Here is a 20,559-nt window from a genome sequence, read left to right as displayed (position 1 = left end):
GAATGATTAGAACCTCTATTCCAAGAAGTGTCATGGTATTTATCACTTATAATCAATTTAGTATAAAATACTAGTGCGGTGTATGCGACCCATGCATATGTAGCTATCATATGCATGTACTGTATACATGCTATTATGCTTGCGTTCTTTATTTTTATAGATGGGTCGTTACATACACTCCCCCTTCAGAAAACTTCGTCTCGAAGTTAGAGTTTTTATCTTATTTGTTTACTTATGATAGCAATTAGTACATCCTTTTTAGGTTTGTAAACCGAGGTTTAAAATTCTTATTTTAATATAAGGAGACTATAAAATTAGTGTTTTAGGTTTATGATTTTAAAGATCATGCCTTGCCTTATCCAGGTTCCCAAACTATTCTAAAATCATCCTATCCTTCCTAATCTCTTCCACTCCCATCCTATCCGTCCTCTACTGGAGTATGCCATGGCGTCAGTTTTACTGACCTAACCATTCATAAACTCTAAGGTGATAGTGTCAGTTATACCGACCTGATTCCCAGTAGGAATCTGGCAGTAATCATAACACGTCTAGGGGAGCGTGATTCGCAGAGTCCTCCCATCACTCCAGGGTTCGGAGGATAAATGGTGGGAAATACCTCCACCCGTCCCAGTAGAATTAGGGTTAATACCCTATCATAGAATCTCTTTGAGCTTTAATTGTTCTGAGGTTCTGTCATCGCGTGGTCATTTTGGTAACTGTTTATTATCTGCAATCATACACTTATCCATGCATTTGTAAAATGTGCATTATCATATTCAAAATAACTTATGTATAATTCACATATGTCAACTACAGTATAACATATTTTGCCATATTCTATTCATGTCATTGACTTTTATTTAAAATGTAATTATTCCTTGATTTCTATTTCATCGATCATATTGACATGTGTAAATAAAACAGATTTATAATATCTTAATTCCTATAAGAAGTAAAATCATTTAACTGTTTTAAACTTTACTTCGACAACTATAATTTAGTAAGATCAACAACATATATCGTTTTAGTATCCATGTACCAACAGAATTTAAACATATATTATGTCACAAAATTTCACGTTTATATATAATCATTCAAAATGGTTATGAGTCTTTGATTTGCAGTGAAGTAAATATATACTAAACATAGTTTAAAATTCTTCAAAATTGACATAGATTAGGGTATCTTTGACATATGTCCTCTGTATCTTCCCAAGTAGCTGATCCAGGACTATACTTGTCCCATTGGACCTTAACTTGGTCCACTAGGCGATTCCTGAGCTGTCGAACCCTACGTTTCAGTATACGTAATGGTTCGACCGATATGACTCCCTTGTCCGATACCTGCAATTCCTTCCATTGAAGGTTATAACATTGATCAACGATATGATGTCTTAATACAGATACATGAAATACATTATGAATTCTATGCAAGTGAGGTGGCAAGGCAAGACGATAGACAACAGGTTCAACTCTTTCCAGGACTTTAAATGGTTCAATAAATCGGGCTGACAACTTTGTCCCTTTTTCGAATCGAATAATACTCTTATTTGGTTTGATGCGGATGAAAACTTGATCCCCTACTTCATACCTCCTATCAGTTCTGTGAGCATCAACGTAACTCTTTTGTCTATCCTGTGCTTCCTTTAATCGTTGTCTAATTTGTCTTACCTGCTCTTCCATTTCATGGATTAATTCTGGTCCTATCATCTCTCGATCTTCTAACTTGTCCCAATTTAACGGTGTTCTGCAAGGTCTGCCGTATAATGCTTCGAATGGAGGCATTCCAATCGAATTGTGGTAACTGTTATTGTATGCGAATTCGACTAAGGGTAAGTACTTTTCCCAATGTGATTGCTAATTCATAACATACATTCTCAACATATCTTCAAGTACTTGATTTACCCTTTCTGTTTGCCCATCAGTCTCAGGATAGTAAGCGATGTTTAAATTTAGTTGAGTTCCTAAGGCTGACTGCATGCAAGTCCAGAATCTAGAAGTGAATCACGAATCTCTATCGGATATAATCTTCTTAGGTACTCCATGAAATCTGATAACTTCATTTATGAATACTCGAGCTACATCAGCAACATCGTAAGTATCTTTTACGAGAATGAAATGGGCGCTTTTTGTTAATTTATCCACTACTACCAAAATGGCATTGTGTCTTTGAGAAGTAAGAGGTAGCCCGGTGATAAAATCCATAGAAATGATCTCCCATTTAGACATAGGAATGTCGTGAGGTTGCAAGAGAGCTACTGGGTGACAATCATCTGCTTTTACTTGCTGACATTCCAAACATTTTGCAACAAATTGAGTGATATCACGTTTCATGCCTGACCAGAAGAAGAGTTTCTTGGTATCCGCATACATTTTCCCTACTCCAGGATGTGCACAATATACTGCTCTGTGGGCTTCCCTAAGGATAGTGTCTCGAAGATCCTTATTATCAGGAATATACATCCTTCCATGGAATTGTAAGATTCCATCATTTTCTAGTTCATATCCCTCAAATTTAGATTCTTTTGGCTTTTTACCCTCAAGACTAGATTTCACCTTTAAATACCAGCTATCTTTTATGAGATGTTCCAGTACTCGTTGTCTTAAGTCTACTTTAATAGGTATGAGAGAAAATATCCGAGGTCTTCTGCTTAAAGCATCTGCTACTACATTTTCTTTTCCCTTAATGTATGATATTCCAAAGTCATATTCACTTAGGAACTCACTCCATTGCCTTTGTCTGGCATTTAAGTCTCTTTGGGTGAACAAATATTGTAGACTTTGATGGTCGCTTTTAAGTGTAAAACTTCGTCCCACTAGATAGTGTCTCCAAATCTTTAAAGCTAGCACTACAGCGGCTAATTCTAATCGTGAGTAGCATAGAGTTCTTCATGAGGTTTTAACTTTCTGGAAATATATGCTATCACTTCTCTATCCTGCATCAATACTGCACCCAACCCTTGCTTGGATGCATCAATACATACCGTAAAATCTATGTCCATATCTGGGACTCTTAGGATTGGTGCACTAGTGAGTAGTCTTTTGAGTTCAGAGAATGCTTTATTACAATCCTCAGTCCATTCATACTTAACACCTTTACGCTGAAGGGTTGTAATCAATTTTGCAATTTTGGAGAATCCCTTCACAAATCTTCGGTAGTAACCGGCTAAACCCATAAAGTTTCATATCTCATGTGCATTTTTCGGTATTGGCCATTCCAAGATCGCTTTTACCTTCTCAGGATCCACTGAAATCCCTTCACTTGATATGATATGACCTAAATAATGAATCTTTTCTTGAAAGAATGAACACTTGGATGGTTTTCCATACAACTGACGTTCTCTAAGATAGGACAATACTATCCGTAAATGATCTTCATGCTCTTTCTTATTCTTGGAATAGATGAGAATATCATCTAAAAAGACTTGTACAAATTGATCAAGATATTCGCGGAAAACACTGTTCATAAGATTCATGAATACTGCTGGTGCATTTGTTAATCCAAAGGGTACCACAGTAAATTCATAATGTCCAAAACGTGTCCGGAATGCAGTCTTAGAAATATCGTTTTTAGAAATCCTTAGCTGATGATAGCCTGATCGAAGATCAATTTTTGAAAAGACAGCCGCTCCTTTCATTTGATCAAAAAGATCATCGATTCGAGGCATAGGATATTGATTCTTTACTGTAGCTCGATTCAAGTCTCGATAATCTATGCATAATCTTAAAGATCCATCTTTCTTCCTGACAAAAATTACAGGAGCGCCCCAAGGTGATATACTGGGTCGAATATGTCCTATATCCAGTAGTTCTTTCAATTGAATTTGCAATTGTTGAAGTTCTGGAGCTGTCATTCTATAAGGCGTTTTAGAGATCGGTTGGGTACCTGGTTTTAATTCAATAGTGAGATTCAACTCTCTTACAGGAGGTAATACTGGTAGTTCTTTTGGAAATATATCCGGAAATTCGGCTAAAACTTGATATTTTCCTAAGGATGGTCCTTTTTCTTCACTTACTTCTTGACTTACATAAGCCTGACAACCTTTCTTTAAACAACGCTTCATTTTTATTGCTGATATGTAGCATAAAAATACTTTTCTCTTGATTCGTTGAATTTGGATTGCTTTTCTTTCATCATTTATACTTAGAATTCTTTTCCCATAACAGTCTACCCAAGCTTAATGAGCTGCTAGCCAATCCATACCTATGATAAGATCATAAGTTCCTAAGGCTGTGACATAAACTTTCAGTTTAGTCGTACAGACCCCTAAGACAATTTTGCGTTGATCCACACTTAAGCCCACGGATTAGAGTTCTCCTGAGGCCATTTCCACCTATTTGAAATCATTTTGTCTACAAGCTGCCAACCCACATTTGTTTAATGCATATGATGAAATGAAACTATCTGTGGCACCGGTATCAAATAAGATTTTGAGTTTTATACCATTGATAATACCTGAAGATTCCACTACAATGGATTGATGTGCTGCTTGGTCTTTGCCGACCACTGCATGAATTCTATGATTACCTTGATTGTTTGATATTGGTTCCTTTCCAGTCCTATGCAATATATTTGACGAAGCTTCTGGGCAATCGCGTTGAAAATGCGGTCCTCCACATCCCCAACAATTAAGCTGCGCTGATCCTCTTGAATCAGGGCATGAATTTCTAGATAAAGAGCTTCGTCCTCTCATGCTGATTCCTCTCGAATTTCTTCCTCTACTGGTAGTTCCACGAGATGTCCATGGACTGGTGTTTGATGATTCCGCGGCTATAGTGTTTACTGCCATGGGAGCTCTTGTTCCTAAATTTCTTGGGGTAAATCTGTTATTGTAAGGTGGCCTCGAGCTACCTCCTCTGAAGAAATTTCGGGGAGTCTTTCCTGGAAATCCTGATTGTAAAGGTTCTGCTGGCCCTATATCTTTTTTGATTCCAAGGTGCTCTTTTGCATAACGACCACATTCAACTGCCTCAGCTACTGATGATGGTTTCCACATGCTTACCAAGGCTCTTATGCGATGATTTAACCCAAATATGAATCGTTCAGCTCGACGTTCATCAGAATTTAAGTAGTGAATGTATTTTACAAGCTCCATAAACCTTATCTTGTACTCTTCCACTGTTTTATTACACTGTACTAAGGTATGGAAGTCTCTGGCTTGCTGTTGTTGAATGTATGGAGGTAAATACTTTGTGTGGAATCTTTCTTCAAATAGTTCCCAAGGGACATTATCCGATGTAAGGTGCAGCTGCTTTTCTAGATTCCCCCACCAAATCAAGGCACTTTCCTTTAATTGAAATACAACAATTTTTGTTTTCGCCGAAGAAGAATATTCTCTTAATCTAAAGCATCTGTTTGTTCCTTCTAACCATGCCTTAGCGCGTTCACCTACTCGACCTCCTGAAAATTCTGGGAGTTTAATTTTCTGAAGCTCCCTAGAAATATCTTCGTTTGCTTTTTCGTGCTCAAAATTCTTTGGTTCCGCTGAACTGGTAGCTAAAGGTTGAAATTCTTCTTTGGTCTTAGCCTTAGTTGATTCTTTTAATGCCTCCAATAAGGCTTCCAATGAGTTCATTATCACGGTCAACTCTGGTGCTGGAGCGATTGATGTTGATAATGGTCTTGGTGGTGACAATGGTGATGGTGGTGGCGATGGGGATGATGATGGCGACGGTGGCGGCATTAATGACGGTGATGCTACCTGATCACGTCGTCGTCGCTCATATATCTTTACCATTGTAATGTTTCCTGTGTACATAATAAAATTTTAGAAAAATTTGAGGTAGACAATCGAATTTAACATATGATTTCCTTTTGCAACTTCACATTCATAAACGGGTATAGTTTTTTTGCTATTTTTATCTGCTAGGCAGATCTTACTGGTACCGAGGTCAAGGAGGGTGGTCTCGCGACCTCCTTGTCCTAATGCAGGGTATTCTATCCTAATATGAAATAATGCAGAAGGGTATGGCTATTAACGCCTAGGGTAGATCATCCAAAAGTAATGACTAAGTAACATTCGCAAAATTAAATATTTTAAATATTAATTATCTCGTTATAATGAACAACATCAACATCAATTACTTAAATGTATACTACTGGAATATCAATTATAACGTTTTTTTTTTTTTGTTTTGTTTAATTTGTTCTTTTAAATATAAGGATCAAATTTTAATAGAACCAAGTAACTTAAGTGGTACTAATTTAAACAAAATATCATATTTATTTACCTAATTATTTACCTTTTTTTTTATATAGGGTCAAACTTTGTACCAATTTAAACAAAATATCATATATTATTTATTTATTCTTATACAACAAAGTATTTACATTATTTTATAATTCTTATCAAATTTTTATTTATAATTAATTAAAGGATATCACTTACTTTGAACTAGTCAAAATTTTATTCAATTTATATATAACCAATTTACATTTCTTATTGGATATTAAATTATTTTAACTAAGATCGGAGACCCATTTTGAAAAATAAAACACCATAAATGCCGAAAACATGTGGGCTCTATCCGCACAGGTCCAATCCTTGTTGTCCACGCCATAGTTTTAAAATTCTGCCGATTCGAAACGGAAACGGCCGAGTTGATCCGTTTCATTGCCCAGAAATATGACTCGGTGGAGGAAACGGTTCGGGAGGCCGAGTCAGCCATGACTCGGCTGAGTCATTCAATGACTCGGCCGAATCATGGCTGACTCGGCCAACTCGGCCGTTTCCACATCTACTCGGCCGAGTCATTAAATCCGGCCAGTCACCCAAAAAAAAAGGGATTTTTCTATTTTTTTTTTAACTGAAACGGTTATGTTTATTGATAGAAATCAGGTTGGGTAGAGCTTAATCAACCATTACAGCATTCAGAGTTTACATTGACTTTCTGTCTGCTTAAGGGATAATGTCCATGATCGCTGTTTCTGCATTTATGCTAATCATTCTTTCTTGTAAAGTGCATCCAATATTTGCCAATCTGTCTGCTTCCTTGTTTAATCCTCTGAGAATGTGGAAGAATTGGACTGATTGAAATTCTTTCAGAGTTCTGGTCACTCTTGAAAGTTGTCTATTTAGCACTGGGTCCTTGAGTCTTTTCTTCTCTACCATCGTTTTGATCAGCAGTTCAGAATCACCAAGGATTAGAATTTCTTCTGGATTTCCTTTCCTGGCCATTTGGCAGGCTTTCAAGAGGCTGAGAATTTCAGCTTGATTGTTGGTTTTCGTTCCAAGGCCCCAGATGAAGTCGTCTTTTTTCCCATCTTGGAAGAAGATCACTCCTCCTGCTCCGGACCTCCCTGGGTTGCCTTTTGAGGCTCCATCGAAAAAAATGATGCACTTGGCCTGTGATTTACACCATTGTTGGAAGCTGTCTTCTGATTCTCGAATCTGCCATTTTCCTTTGTGCACTGTTCGGTTGGGCGCTGGTTGGTTAGCCTTTCCTGTATAGGCATTCAACCACTCCCTCTCTTGATTCACAAGGTGTTGTCGTCTTTGACAGAGGAGTAGTTCAATGTTTCTAAGAGGAGGTTCTTTGCCTGTTCCGCCACTTTTGCTGCTGGCAATTCAGTGTTGTTAAATATTGTTTCATTCCGTGCTAACCAAAGTTTCCAGCAAACATACTTTGGTACAGCTATCCACACCTTTTGCCAAAGTGATTTGCTTACTATGCTGTAGGGATAATTGTTATTCTAGGAGGAGAACATGGTGTCAATCGAGTTTTGAGTTGGAGGAGGCACACTCAGCCCGGTGAAAAAGAATGACCAGACCGCTTTTGCAAATTCGCAGGCTAAAAACAGATGATTTGCTGTTTCCGAGTCTCTTTTACAGAGGACGCATCTATGTGGTCCAGCTATGTTCCTTTTACACAGATTATCTCCTGTCAAAATTTTGTTGTGGAACAATGTCCAGAAAAAGAAGTTGATTTTGGGGATGCTGAAGCTGTCCCAAATCTGCTTCCACACGAATTTCGGATGTGATGAATTCTTTTTGCTCTGCATCTGATAATATCCTTGACTAGCTGTGTATTCCCCGGTCTTACCCCAGCCCCAAACATCTTCGTCTTCTTTGTGAACTGGGGCAAAGTCAGAGATTGCGGCTTGGAGAGCGTCTAGCTGAGTGTTTAAATGTTCTGGAATTCTGGGAAAAATCCAGCATTGCCAGTTCCCTTTTCTGTCCCAACTGGAGATATCCTCTAATTTCCTTATACCTTTCGACTGTAGCCAGGCTCTTATTTCTGCAATCTCGTGGTTTTCTGCTAGAGGGCGATGTCCCATAACGTTGTCTCTCCAAAGTTTTGTGTTTTTACCATTACCAGGGATTCGGTACAAATGGGATCTGAAAAATTCGATGCTTCTGTTACACAGCTTCCAGACCTGCGTTCCTTTTGGGGGTTTCTCAATATTATATGTTTTTAATGGCTAATTGTTCAGGTATTTCAGATTGAAGATCTGACTCACTGGATGGGACGGCTCTGCATGGAGCTGCCATAACAGCTTACATCCCAAAGCTACATTTGCATTAACTGGGTCGTGGATTTGAAGTCCGCCTTCTGCCAGCGGCCGTTTCACCATATCCCAGCTAACTAAATGAAATCTATTTGCGTTTCCTCTCCCACCATTCCATAAGAAATTGCGCATAAATCTGGAAATTTGGTCTGAAATTAGTTTTGGAGCCAGCATGAGAGATGCTTGGAACGTGGGCAAAGCAGAAAGAACTGATTTGATGAGCGTCAATTTGCCCCCTGTGGTTAACCAAAAGCCTCCCCACGCAGTGATCTTCCTTTTGAATTTCGAGATAACTTCCTCCCACAGTTGGTTTCTGTTGGATCCCAGTGTTATTGAAAGGCCCAAATATTTTATTTTTTCCCAGTCTGCATGTCCTGTGTACCCCAACTCGTTTGCGATTGTCTCGATCTTATGCTGCTCAATGTTCCACCCATATACATCGCTTTTCCTCTCACTTACTAATGCTCCTGATATGCTGCAATATTTCTGAAGTATGCTTTTGAAAGATCTAGCTATTCTTGGAGAGGCCCCTCCAAGCAATAGTGAATCGTCGGCGAAAAGGGCATGATTCATCGGTTCTATGCCTTTCATAATTCTGATCCCTGGTAGGCACCCCTTTTGTTTTTCTAGAGTCAGTTTTCTGCTCAGGGAATCTGCCATCAGAATGTAGAGAAATGGTGAGAGGGGGCAGCCCTGTCTCAAACCCCTGGTGGCCATGAAGAAGTTAGCAGGTCTACCGTTTATCATGGGCACGATCCAAATCTTCTCCAGGCATGCCTTGATAAGATTGATGAAGTCCTGACTGAAGCCAAATGATGAAAGTACCCTGTACAAATAGGAACGATTTACTCTATCAAATGCATTGCACATATCAAGTTTTATGAGCATACCTTGTTCTTTGCGTGAGTGGCTGGAGTGTAGAGCTTCCTGGACTTGAATGACATTGTCCAGAATGTGCCTTCCTTTCACAAACCCCCCTTGGGCAGGAGAAATTAATTTTTGCAGGAGAGGTTTGATTCTATTTGCCAGCAGTTTGGCCACAATCTTGTAGGACGAATTACACAGGGAGATTGGCCTGTATCTGTCAAAAGAGCTTGGGCTTGCTTCCTTTGGAATTAGTGCAAGGAAGGTAGAATTTATGCCTCCTCCAATCTTTGCCTTTCTCATGAAACCATGGACCATTCTGATGAGATCAATTTTAATTAGATCCCAACATTTTCTGTAGAAGTGGATTGAAAACCCATCTGGCCCAGGTGCTTTATCTGGCTCCATGGACCAGACAATATTGGCAATCTCCTCCTCTGTGGCGGGGCTCAATAGAATGTTATTGTCCTCTGCGCTGACAAGCTGTGGAATATTTGTGAGAAATTCCTCAACATCCTCCTCACTCCCGTCCTTATCTGCGCTGAGTAGGTTTTGAAAGTGGTTCACAGCGGCCTCCTTGATTTGATCAAATCCTCTGCATACCTGACCCCTAGATGTGATGATTTCTGCAATGTGATTTCTCGACAGACGAGCCCTGTATTGTCTGTGGAAATACTTAGTATTTCTGTCCCCAGCTTTGAGCCACAAGTTGCGTGACTTGATGCACCAATATTCTTCCTCGATTCTAAAAGAATTTTATGTTTGCCTCTGTGCAATTTTTTCATTATCTAGATCAATAGCTGAGATATCTTTCTCTTCCATTTCCACTTGGAGATCTTCCAATTGATTGACTGCATCTTTTCTCTGACTGGTGGGAGTGACTGTGACTTTCTTTATCCACTCTTTTAAAGCCTTCTTTGTGTTTTTCATTTTTTGTTCCCAAACGTAACTTGGGGAGCCTGATACTTCTATTCTCCATGCTGTTTGGACCGTTTCGTGGAACCCTTCCCTTTCTGTCCAAAGAGGGCTGAATCGAAATGGAAGAGGGCCGAGGTGTTCATCTTCCTTTAGACATAGTAAGATTGGTTTATGATCTGAGGTTAATTTCGGAAGAATCTTAGAGAAAACAATTCTTTTATTCAGCATAATAGAACTGCTGGTGAGAAATCTGTCCAGCCTTGCTGAGATGTGCTGATCCCTTGTTCTATTTTTAGTCCAGGTGTATTCCCCTTTTACAGGTTTGAAATGTACTAAGTCCCATTGTTGGATGAGATTTTCCACTGTGGTGAGAAAGGGGTCTCTCAGATTGGTCCCTCCTCTCTTTTCTTTGTGGTCAAGGATTATATTCAGATCTCCCCCTATGACTATATTCAAAGGATTATGCAATTCCAAGTAGTCTAAGAGAGTTTTCCAGCAATTTTTCTTCTCATCATAATGCACAGGTACATACATATTAAACAGGGTAGCTTGAAATTACTTACTGCGTGGCGCATTTCTGTATAAATCCAGTGCTCGGTCACATGGGAGCTCTCTAAAGAGAAGAAGTTTTTGGACCAGAATGTGCCTATTCCTCCCGCCGAACCTCTTGCACTGACTACCTTTCCTGAATCAAATTTCCATCTTGTATTGCTTGTATTCAGAAGGGTTTCCCCTTCTATTTTTATCTCTTGGAGGATTAGTATGTCTGTGGTTTCCATCTTCAATAAATCTCTAATAGCCTCTGCCTTATTGGGATTCCCCAGACCCCTGCAGTTCCAAGAGATCAACTGCATCATTTATGACTTGTTGGGGTAGGACCACCTCCCTTGGGGACCCTTAGCCTGGTGTTCCTTCCGAGAGCCATTTCTATGGTGGCTTGACTTCCCAGGGTTTTTTGTCTCTCTGATTCTTCCTCCCTAGTTTCTCTGTTTGATTTCCTACCCGCTCACTTTGATGTCCTTTCTAGGGTCTCTTCATCCGATGAGCCGTCGTTTTCGACATTCTTCTTCTTTTGTTTGATAATATCAGCATATGAGGGGGATGAAATAATGCATGGGTTCGGATTTGAGGTGTTGGCTGGATCTTATGGCTCGGTGTTGTTCTGCTGGGGAGGTTCTTCCCTTTCTGCCTCCGGAGGATCTGAGGATGGGATGAGAGATTCAAATGGATTTTTGTCCTCCTCTGTGCTGATAGTTTCCTTGGTTCCAACGTTTTGTGTGCTTCCATTTTCTTGCCCTGCTTTGTTTCCTGTCTCCTTGCCTTTGTTTTTGTTGTTTTGCCTGTTATTTGTTGAATTCTTTACCTGTTTCCATTGCTCTCCTTTTTCTTTCTCTGCAGTTTCCTCGTTTTTTTCCTTGCAATATCTTGCAAAGTGCCCATATTCATGGCAGTGCCGGCACTTAAAAGGCAACTGCTCATAATCAAGCTCTTGAATATGGGTCCAGTCCGCTACTGAGAGTTTGATGGCTTCGGGTAATCCAACTTCAAGATCGACCTCAACGCAGATGCAGGCACAGGAGTATTGATCCTTCCTCGGCGCCTGATCTATGTATCTGCCAAGAGCGTTACCTATGGATTGCAGTGAGTTCTGGCTCCAACAGTGGAGGGGGAGATGTGGAAGGCGTACCCACACAGGTACCGCCGTGGGCACATCCTGAGCTGGATCAAAGTCAGGAGACCATTTGTTCAGATAGAGCCCTTGAGGACCCATGAAGTATGGTCCGTTTCTAAATATCAGACTTCTATCCTCCGCATTTTCGAACACAAACACAAAGAAACCCTTGCCAACGAAATGACTTTTTATACCTTCTCTGACCAGGGGTGTCCAGTTTCGCCTTACCCATTCCTCAACAGCTTTCGGGGATGGCCATAACCCTGTAAACTGACCGATGAGGCCTCTTTCGGCGAGATTCAGTGCTGTTCTGCATGTTTCTTCCACCGGCAATGCCACCGTGGGAATACTTCCTAGTTTTTTGACAAACTTGGACTGAGAGCCAGTCGTCCGTTTCCCAGATGCTGCAACTAGGGATCTGAACGCTTCTAGTTCTGGAGGTAATGGGGGGGTAGCCACAGAGCCCCCACCAGGATCCATGTCTAAAGCACTCGAAGATAGAAAGGCTGGCTTGGCGCTGCTAGGTCAGTAGCAGCGCCTCCATGCGGGGGCGCGGATCCTACCAAATATATTTTGACCTGTCCCAAATACAATTTTCCTACCGATGTCTTCTTGCTTCAGATTTACAGTAGCCTCGATCTAGGGATTCAAAGCCTTCTTGTCCTCTGCGGTAATGGCCAGTGCCCGGCCTGCAGGCGCGAAGGAAGCCCTTTGCGGGGTTCGATCCGGTCCACAGCAGCTTGCGCGTCCAATTTTTAAGTATAATACTCCATTTTAACTATTAAGTTGTTTCCAAATAATCTACTTGTTTACTTTGCTTTACAATAATTGCATTCTTTTTTGTTATCAGATTCCTTACAGTATAATTGTGGTTTGAATCTTCTACATTAGAACTTATGGTTTAATTCCTTTATATTGCAGCTTCCTAGCATTGCATCTCATGTGCATCTTTCTTATTTTTCTAATTTTTTTTTAACTTCTTAACATTTAGCTGATTGTTGGGGACTCCAAGGTGTTTTCTAAATTGGTTAGGTGCTATTTGGGGTCCATTCCCCTCTCCTAGTATTGATATGTTATTTAAATTTCATGGTAATGTTAAATTCTTAAAGTTACTTAAATTTTTAACATTACCATGAAATGACTCAGGATGTTTGAGAGTGGTTCCGGCCTTATCAGACTTATCAGTTTTTCAGGATTTCAGGATTGGACGATTGCAATGTTTCCATTGAATTTTGTCATGTATTAGGGTATGGAACTCGTATTTAATCAAGAGCACCAATCCCTCTATGTACCTTGATGTTAGTGACATTGGTTGTCGAACTCCTCCGGGATTCGCTCCCAAACCAGGGGCTTCTGAAATTGTCACTCCCACTCCCGTTTTCGCTCTCGCTCCCCACTTTTGCTCCCGCTCCCAAGTAACACTGAGCCAAATGATGTTGGCAACTCTAGCAGTTGCCAGTAGTACTGGTCACAGACTTTTGTTGTAGAGGCCATTTATAGACTCCTTGGTTATGTGTTTCTGTTTTGATCTCTATATCAACATCGTGTATGTATTGGACAATGCACTGGGTGCCATTTTGATATAATGGATATATTCACGAGCCTACTTTGATCATATGTTGTCTTCTATCTATATTCTAATGCTGTGTGTTTGGAAACATGAATGAAAATCTTTAAAGTTATGTGTTTTTATAAAAAATAAATATTTAATTTATTTTTTACAACGAACGAGTCATTGAAATCGAGCCGGCCGAGTTGATACCGAGTTGGAGTCGGAGTCGGAGTCGACCCTCGGTCGAGTCGGAGTTTTAAAACGTTGGTCCACGCAAGGAGTGTTTGTAACCCTAACGTGTTTCCTAGCCATATTCGAAAGCATTAAAAATAAATCGTTGTCACATACTACACGATATTTACTCTATCCACCTTCCACGTAGCCTTGATGCTGCCACCAAGACGGAAGGGTGAAGATTTGAGGACTTTGGAGAAGTTAGATCGAAGGTTCCTAGTTCGATTTATATCGGAAATTCACCCAACTGTTCCTAGGTTCTGCGCGTTCCACCTATTATATATTCGGGTTATGGAAATGAATTGAACTATGTGATTGCTCGAGGTAGCTCATAGCGCCAGAAAGATGGATCTCGTCCGACAGTTCTAGTCACGACCGCTGCTGGAGAAAACTAGGTAGTAAACACGTTTTATCAATGGCTGTCAGTTTTGAATGCAGTGCCAAGTCATCTAAGAAGAGTTGTCAGCCATTTTCTCATCATCTTTGTGCATCCATTCTTGTGATAACACATCTCTGAGTCAGCGAGTTTGATTTGAGGACAAGGCCTGGAAGAGAGGGCTATTCTGGGCATCTTTATCTTCTGAATGCAGCTCCAAGTCATCACAGAGGCAGCCGCATTGCTTAAGGGCAGTTCTGGGTGGTGTTTTGGCTTGATTTTTATGGTATCTTTCTTCTATAGGTCAGCCGCAGCTAGGAGGAGCACCTATAGTTAGGCCGCAGGCCTAAAGTGACCTGTTCAGGAGGTCGAGGAGCAGCAGTAGGCCGCAGGTCAGGTATTGAGTGAACAGGGGGCTGTAGGGCAGTGTTTTGAGGCCTAGAAAGTGGCCCGAACGACAACAAAAGAGAGAGAACAGGTTTGGGAGAAGGCCGCACTGATTGGGAGGTCTGAAGTGGAGAAAAGAGGACTGTAGCAGGCTGCTAGCAAGCCCTAACCAGTGACCAGAATTGTAGAGAAAAGTACCAGCCCTTGAGTTTGCAGAGGTATGTATTTGTGTAATTTTGGATGCTAGTTTAATGGTAGTGCGTGGTTGGATAGAGATTGGCATCTTGACGATTGTTGGAGGGTAGCGTTTAAGTACCTAATCTGGAGCCCTACGTGAAGCACTTTGATGTTGATAGGGAGATTTACAGAGACGCCGATGCCATTTCTTGGTATATATATATATATATTTTTTTTTTTTTAACACAACGTCTTTATTATGTATGAAGATCTGGCTAATTTCTAATTTTCCAATACAAATTTAAATGTACAATTGTTAACAGCCATAGGATTTCTTTTCTCGGTAAGATGTAGCAACCATCAGTCTAAGCACTGAAACAATCCTCTGTTTGTTCAGTCAACCTAGTCCAATGACAATCTAAAAGCCGACAGTGAGCTTGAACATCAGTAGATTTTGAATTATGCAATGTTTTTTTTAAATTGTTATTTTGCTAAGACATTTTTTTTTTACAGCTATATCCTTGCCAGATAGGTAATTTTTGAGAAACTGTTCTCCAATTTTGATCCTAATGCTTTGTATTTTTAGAGGACTAACTTAGTTTCTATAATTTGAATACAGGCAGGGCGGGGCTGTGAAGAATTTACAAACAGTATTCAAGTCAAAATTCGGAAAACGCAGGTCGGTGAAAGGCCTGTAAGGTCAAAGGGTTTCAACTTGCCTTTGATACCAAATGTAAAAACCGAAAACACAATTTCCTGATTTTATATCATGAACCTGTAAACAGATTTTCTAAAATCTTACAAAATAAATTAATAGCACTGCTGAGGTACCTACCTGTGCCGCTGCGGTTGAAGATGCCTCCGGCTGCGCTGCTACAGTTTCCAGAAGACCGATTCCACCCAGCCAGATTGAGCAAGACCTGGCTGCTCAATCCAGTAAGCTTCTTAACAGAAGCTGACTGTTCCCTCGTGCCCAGAACCTCAGAACTATCAAGCTCTTCCTATGGCTCAATACCTCCTCCTTCAGAATTCTTCCCTCTCGTTTTTGTGTCCCCTTCCCAAATCCATGTCTCGTGTTTTTATTCTCTTGTTTGGCGGTAGCCGCCCTTCCATCTGCAGCCACTGCTCAACTTGTTGATGACACACCCTGTCTTATGTATCCCTCGCTTGTCTCATTTATTGTCGTGAATGAATATATTTTATGTTTTGAAACCTTATGTTATTTTATTAAATATTCTTTTAATATATCTTATACATCGTATATACCACATATCATTAAAACATTATAAACGTTATTTTTAACACATCACGTTTTTTAGTATATATTTGTTTTAATATAACATTATAAACTTTATACTCGGATCTCCTTTTTCAATTAATTACTTGTATATTTTAACATATATTTTATTAATTTATTAATATTTAACATTTATTTTATTAATCTATTAATATAATTTTATCAATAATTTGGAACATATAATATATATAGTCCTCTTTTAAGATCTACACATACATTAAGAAATATTGATGAATGAGTAGAACCTCTATTCCAAGAAGTGTCATGGTATTTAGCACTTATAATCAATTTAGTATAAAATACTAGTGCGGTGTATGCGACGCATGCATATGTAGCTATCATATGCATGTACTGTACACCTGCTATTATGCTTGCGTTCTTTATTTTTATAGATGGGTCGTTACAGCTTGGTTGGTTGGTAATGTTTGGGTGTTATTGCTCTCCTCATAAAGGTTCATATGCCTCGAAGAGGCATGTTCATGCTTTGTGGACTGGTGTTTTGAAGATGTAAGTAGGCTAGGTCTTCATAAATGTAATTTTGATATTTGTACTTATTCAAGAAAAGAGAAATTATTTTTGTATTATTTGTTAATGAGTTTCTTGCTCATTGAAAATAGGTCAAGCACATTTTGAAGTGCTTCTAGAGAGTCAAAGTAAAAAATATAATTATGATAAGACCCTTTGAGGGCATGTTACATCATGTACAAGGTCATGGAAACATCTCCAAGCAAAGTCAAATCCTCTCCTAGCACCAACGAAGTCTCCAAGCAGCAAAATGATGGATGAAAGATGAATTTTAGTGTAACTGTCATGTTGGCCTAGAGGACAGTCAAATTGGCCTAAAGAGGAGGACAAACCTCTATTTATAGAGGCTGTCCACTCCTCATACAACGCACAAACAAGATCTGAAATCCGCAGAAAGAAAAGGGACTAGAAGGACGCAAAAAGCTAAGGAAGCAGGTCTACAAGAACAACAAGACAAGGAGAGAAAACAATGAAGGGGAAAAGACAGTTTCTAGGGTTTCTGCGGCCACACGTGCGAGGTTCATGATGGCCTGCTTGCAGCCTAAACTGCAGAAAAGTAAAAGTCCTCATATATCACTGTTTGGGTGCAAACTAGGCCTACAAGGACTTTCTCTCTAGCGAAGAAGGAAGGAAAAGAAAGTGAGGTAAAGGAGGACTGTTTTAGGGTTCTGTCCACACGTGCAACAAGGAAATCTTTTCAGATGTGACAGCAGTTGAAGACAACAACATGAGAAGCCTCGTTCAATTTCAGATATGCATCTAGGCCTACAAGTATCCAAGGAAAGTGAAGAAGTCTCTGCCTATAAAAAAGTCAAGAAACCCTAATGTTCTAGAGTTTCTGCTAAGAAGAAAAGAAGCCTAAGCAGTAGAAGAAGGACGAAGTGTTGAGGAGCAGAGTGCCGGAAGACAGAGTTCCATGTGCCGTAAGTTATAGTGCAGAAAGAGGAAGGATTTGACTTATGCTTTGAGGATGTCTTAGTCAAAGGTCTAGGGTTTGGTGGTTGTTCAAATAAGAAGTTTCAATAAGAGAAAACTTACCAAGGCTTTTCCTCTCAAGAGTGGAGAGGTTTTGTCCCTGGCAAAGAGCCAAACTTTGTGTTCTTGTTATTTTGTTTTGGTAGCAGTTTGATGAGGTACACACATATGAACTAATAAGAAGAAGAAGCAGCATAAGCTAACAAGAAAAGTAAAAGACTCCACAATTGTTATCAAGTAACGAAGAATCATCACAACAATACTTTGCCATAGATTCTTCAACATGGTATCAAAGCGAAGGTGGCACATCAAGGCAAGGGCAACTCAAAAACACTCATCGAAAGAAGCATTTACAATGTTGAAGCATCAAGCATAAAAGTCTCAACCACTTCAAGGACAAGAAGGGTCTACAATCCATCATCCATCAAGGGGGTCTACAAAGCTAGAAGAAGATCCTTATATAAAGGTACATACAAAGAAGAGCAGATTGAAGGAGGACCTACATCAAGCTACAAGTGCTCAAGCAAATCTCATCACCAAGCAAGACCGCTTGAAGGCAACTTGAAGGACATCAAGATCCAGGAAAGTGAAGCCATCAAGCTTTCAAGGAAGAAGCAAATCCATTACATTTCAAAACCTATCAAGTAAGTACATGTCCCCTTCTGAATATATTTCATTGTCTTTTTTGCAAGGAAAGCAATAAATTGGTAGGTACCAATAACTTTCTTGCATGGAAGAAGAGGACTGATCTACTACTCAAGGAGAATGAACTCCTAGAGCATGTCAAAGGGAATATCACTATCCCTGCTAAGGAGCAGACTCAAGCCTTAGCCAAGTACAATAAGGATGAGACAAGAGCTCAAAGGATTTTGATAGAATCAATCAAAGACTCTCTCATTCCCTATGTCTCCAAATTTGAGACATCGAAAGAAATTTATGATAAGCTAGTAGAGCTATTCTCAGTATCCACAACCGGAGAAGTAATATCTTTGAGGAATGAATTATACAAGATGAAGATAACAAAGGAAGGAATAGCTCCCTACTTCATGAAAATCTCTGAAATGAGAGATCAACTTCAAGAGCTTGGGGAAGTCATGTCTAACAGAGAGATGACAACTGTTGTACTCAATGCTCTACCTGAGGAGTGGGGAAACTTCACATCTAGCATTTATGCCAAGAAGGAAGCAACCACTCTCAGTGAAATGTGGTCTCTATGCAGAACAAAGGAAACCAGACTTAAGGCAAAAGAAGATGTGGGATCAAAGGAGCAAGCATTTGCTACCATGGCCAAAAGAAAGGGTAAATTTGGCAAGTTTGGTCCATGAAGAACAAACAACAAAGACATGTCCAAGATCCAATGTTTTGGATGCCAAGAATATGGACACTACAAAAGGAATTGTCCTAAGCTTAAGAAGGACAACAATAACAAAAGGAAGAGGGAAGAAGCTCACATAACTCAAGAGATGAAAGAAGGAAAGAAGCAAAAGAAGTAAGATCCTTCGGATCTCTACTATGACTAGGTCAAACTCTTTACTTCTAGACTTCTTTCAAAGTTTTGAGTAGAATATAGGAGCATGTAGGAATAAATTAAATTGCATGGCTAGAATCACCCTCTAGAATCTAGCAACATGATGTACATAAAGTTCTAGACACTCATGTAGATGTAGCATTTATGAGAAGAACAAAAATGCATAAGTAGAAATATCTTCTAGAATATAGGAGCATGGTAGATATAGCTCAAGATATTCATGTAGAAGAAGCATACCTAGTATAGGACCTCATATATGATGAAAGAAAATTGATCATGATAAGAATCTTAGAAAACCTACTTCATCAAAAGAAAGGAAACATTTGTAAGGCAAGGATCTTTAAGATCCTATGATGGAATCTTCAAAAGAAGGTTCATGAACCAAGGCAGATGTCTCATTGGGAATCCCATTCATGGGATTCAAGAAAAGGGATGATATGCAGGGAAGCTAAGATGAAGCAAGAAGGGCCACACCAAGGTCAATCAAATGAAGCAAGGATGATCAAAGGAGAATCAAGATGAGGTATGTATGCATCAAAGTTTAAGTCATGTTATCATTTGTATATTATTGAGTCATGGGTATAGTTCTATAACATGATCAAGCATGAAAGAATCTCTTTCACCAAGGACATGCTCGAAGGCATGCACTACAATGCGATAAAGGTCAAAAGAATATGCTCATATAAGGAGCATAAGATTACTAACTAAGAAGCAAGAAGAAATGCTGACAAGTACAGAAAGCAAGCAATGAAGGAATGCTCTCACAAGAAGCATTAGATGGTTGACCTATCTATTTGAGGAGAAGCAAATGAAGAAAAGAGATCAAGCATGTGAAGAACACCATGATCACTGAGAATCACTATCTGACAAAGGCCTTGAAGATATCTCTCGAAAGAAGGTAGGACAACTCTGATAAAGAAAGGACCCTTGACACCTATGAAGGCCTTGGAGATACAAAAGGTGTAGATAACTGATTCTACTCTACAAAGATGTCGTGATGAAGAAGCCATCCAACAAAAGAAAAAGCAATGTTGAAGCAATATCAGGATGAAGTCATGATGGGCTACTAGGTCAAAGCATGTAACCTAGCAAGTACTATGAAGCATCCATGAGAAGAGTATTCCGAAGCATGGACAAGATGACAAAGGAGTAGCCAAGATGACAAGAAAACTTGATAGTCACTTTCCACGAAGCAATGACATGACAAACCAAGAAGAAAGTGATCGATGGATGGTGCCCTACCTAGAAGAAGTTCGAACAAAGACTTCATGACATCAAGAAAGAAAGGAGATGAAGCAACTGAAGGACCCACAAAGAAGAAGTTGTTGATGAAGGAAAGAGTCTCCATTTAAGAGAGAGCTTTGACAGGTCCCTGATCAAGAGGGATTTTTTGGATCAACCCTGATTACAAAGGAGTGACAATTGTGTTTTCCGTTTCATGGGGTCATGCACTAGACCGGACTAACAGCTGTAAGTCTAGATGAAGGCCATGAATGGAAATGTAGACACAGATAGACACAACATTCTTGTCTTCACTTGGGAAGAA

General features: G+C 39.7%; 1 protein-coding gene across 1 annotated transcript in view; it reads left to right on the top strand.

Annotated features, from left to right (window-relative positions):
- The window catches only part of SCAB1 (plectin-like protein), a 305,903-nt gene that overhangs the window by 127,076 nt on the left and 158,268 nt on the right, over positions 1–20,559 (top strand). The window contains exons 8-11 of the mRNA XM_089369662.1: positions 5,527–5,691; positions 15,202–15,220; positions 15,308–15,367; positions 15,506–15,624. Of these exons, the coding sequence (XP_089225788.1) occupies positions 5,527–5,691; positions 15,202–15,220; positions 15,308–15,367; positions 15,506–15,624 (363 nt within the window). The remainder of the gene's footprint in view (positions 1–5,526; positions 5,692–15,201; positions 15,221–15,307; positions 15,368–15,505; positions 15,625–20,559) is intronic.

Source organism: Pinus tabuliformis, chromosome 8 (assembly GCF_031772625.1).
Source record: "Pinus tabuliformis cultivar Carrire ecotype Pingquan chromosome 8, CPIR1, whole genome shotgun sequence".
Classification (NCBI taxonomy): domain Eukaryota; kingdom Viridiplantae; phylum Streptophyta; class Pinopsida; order Pinales; family Pinaceae; genus Pinus; species Pinus tabuliformis.
The sequence above is the reverse complement of the archived record's forward strand: the minus strand, read 5'-3'. Positions and strand labels throughout refer to the sequence as shown.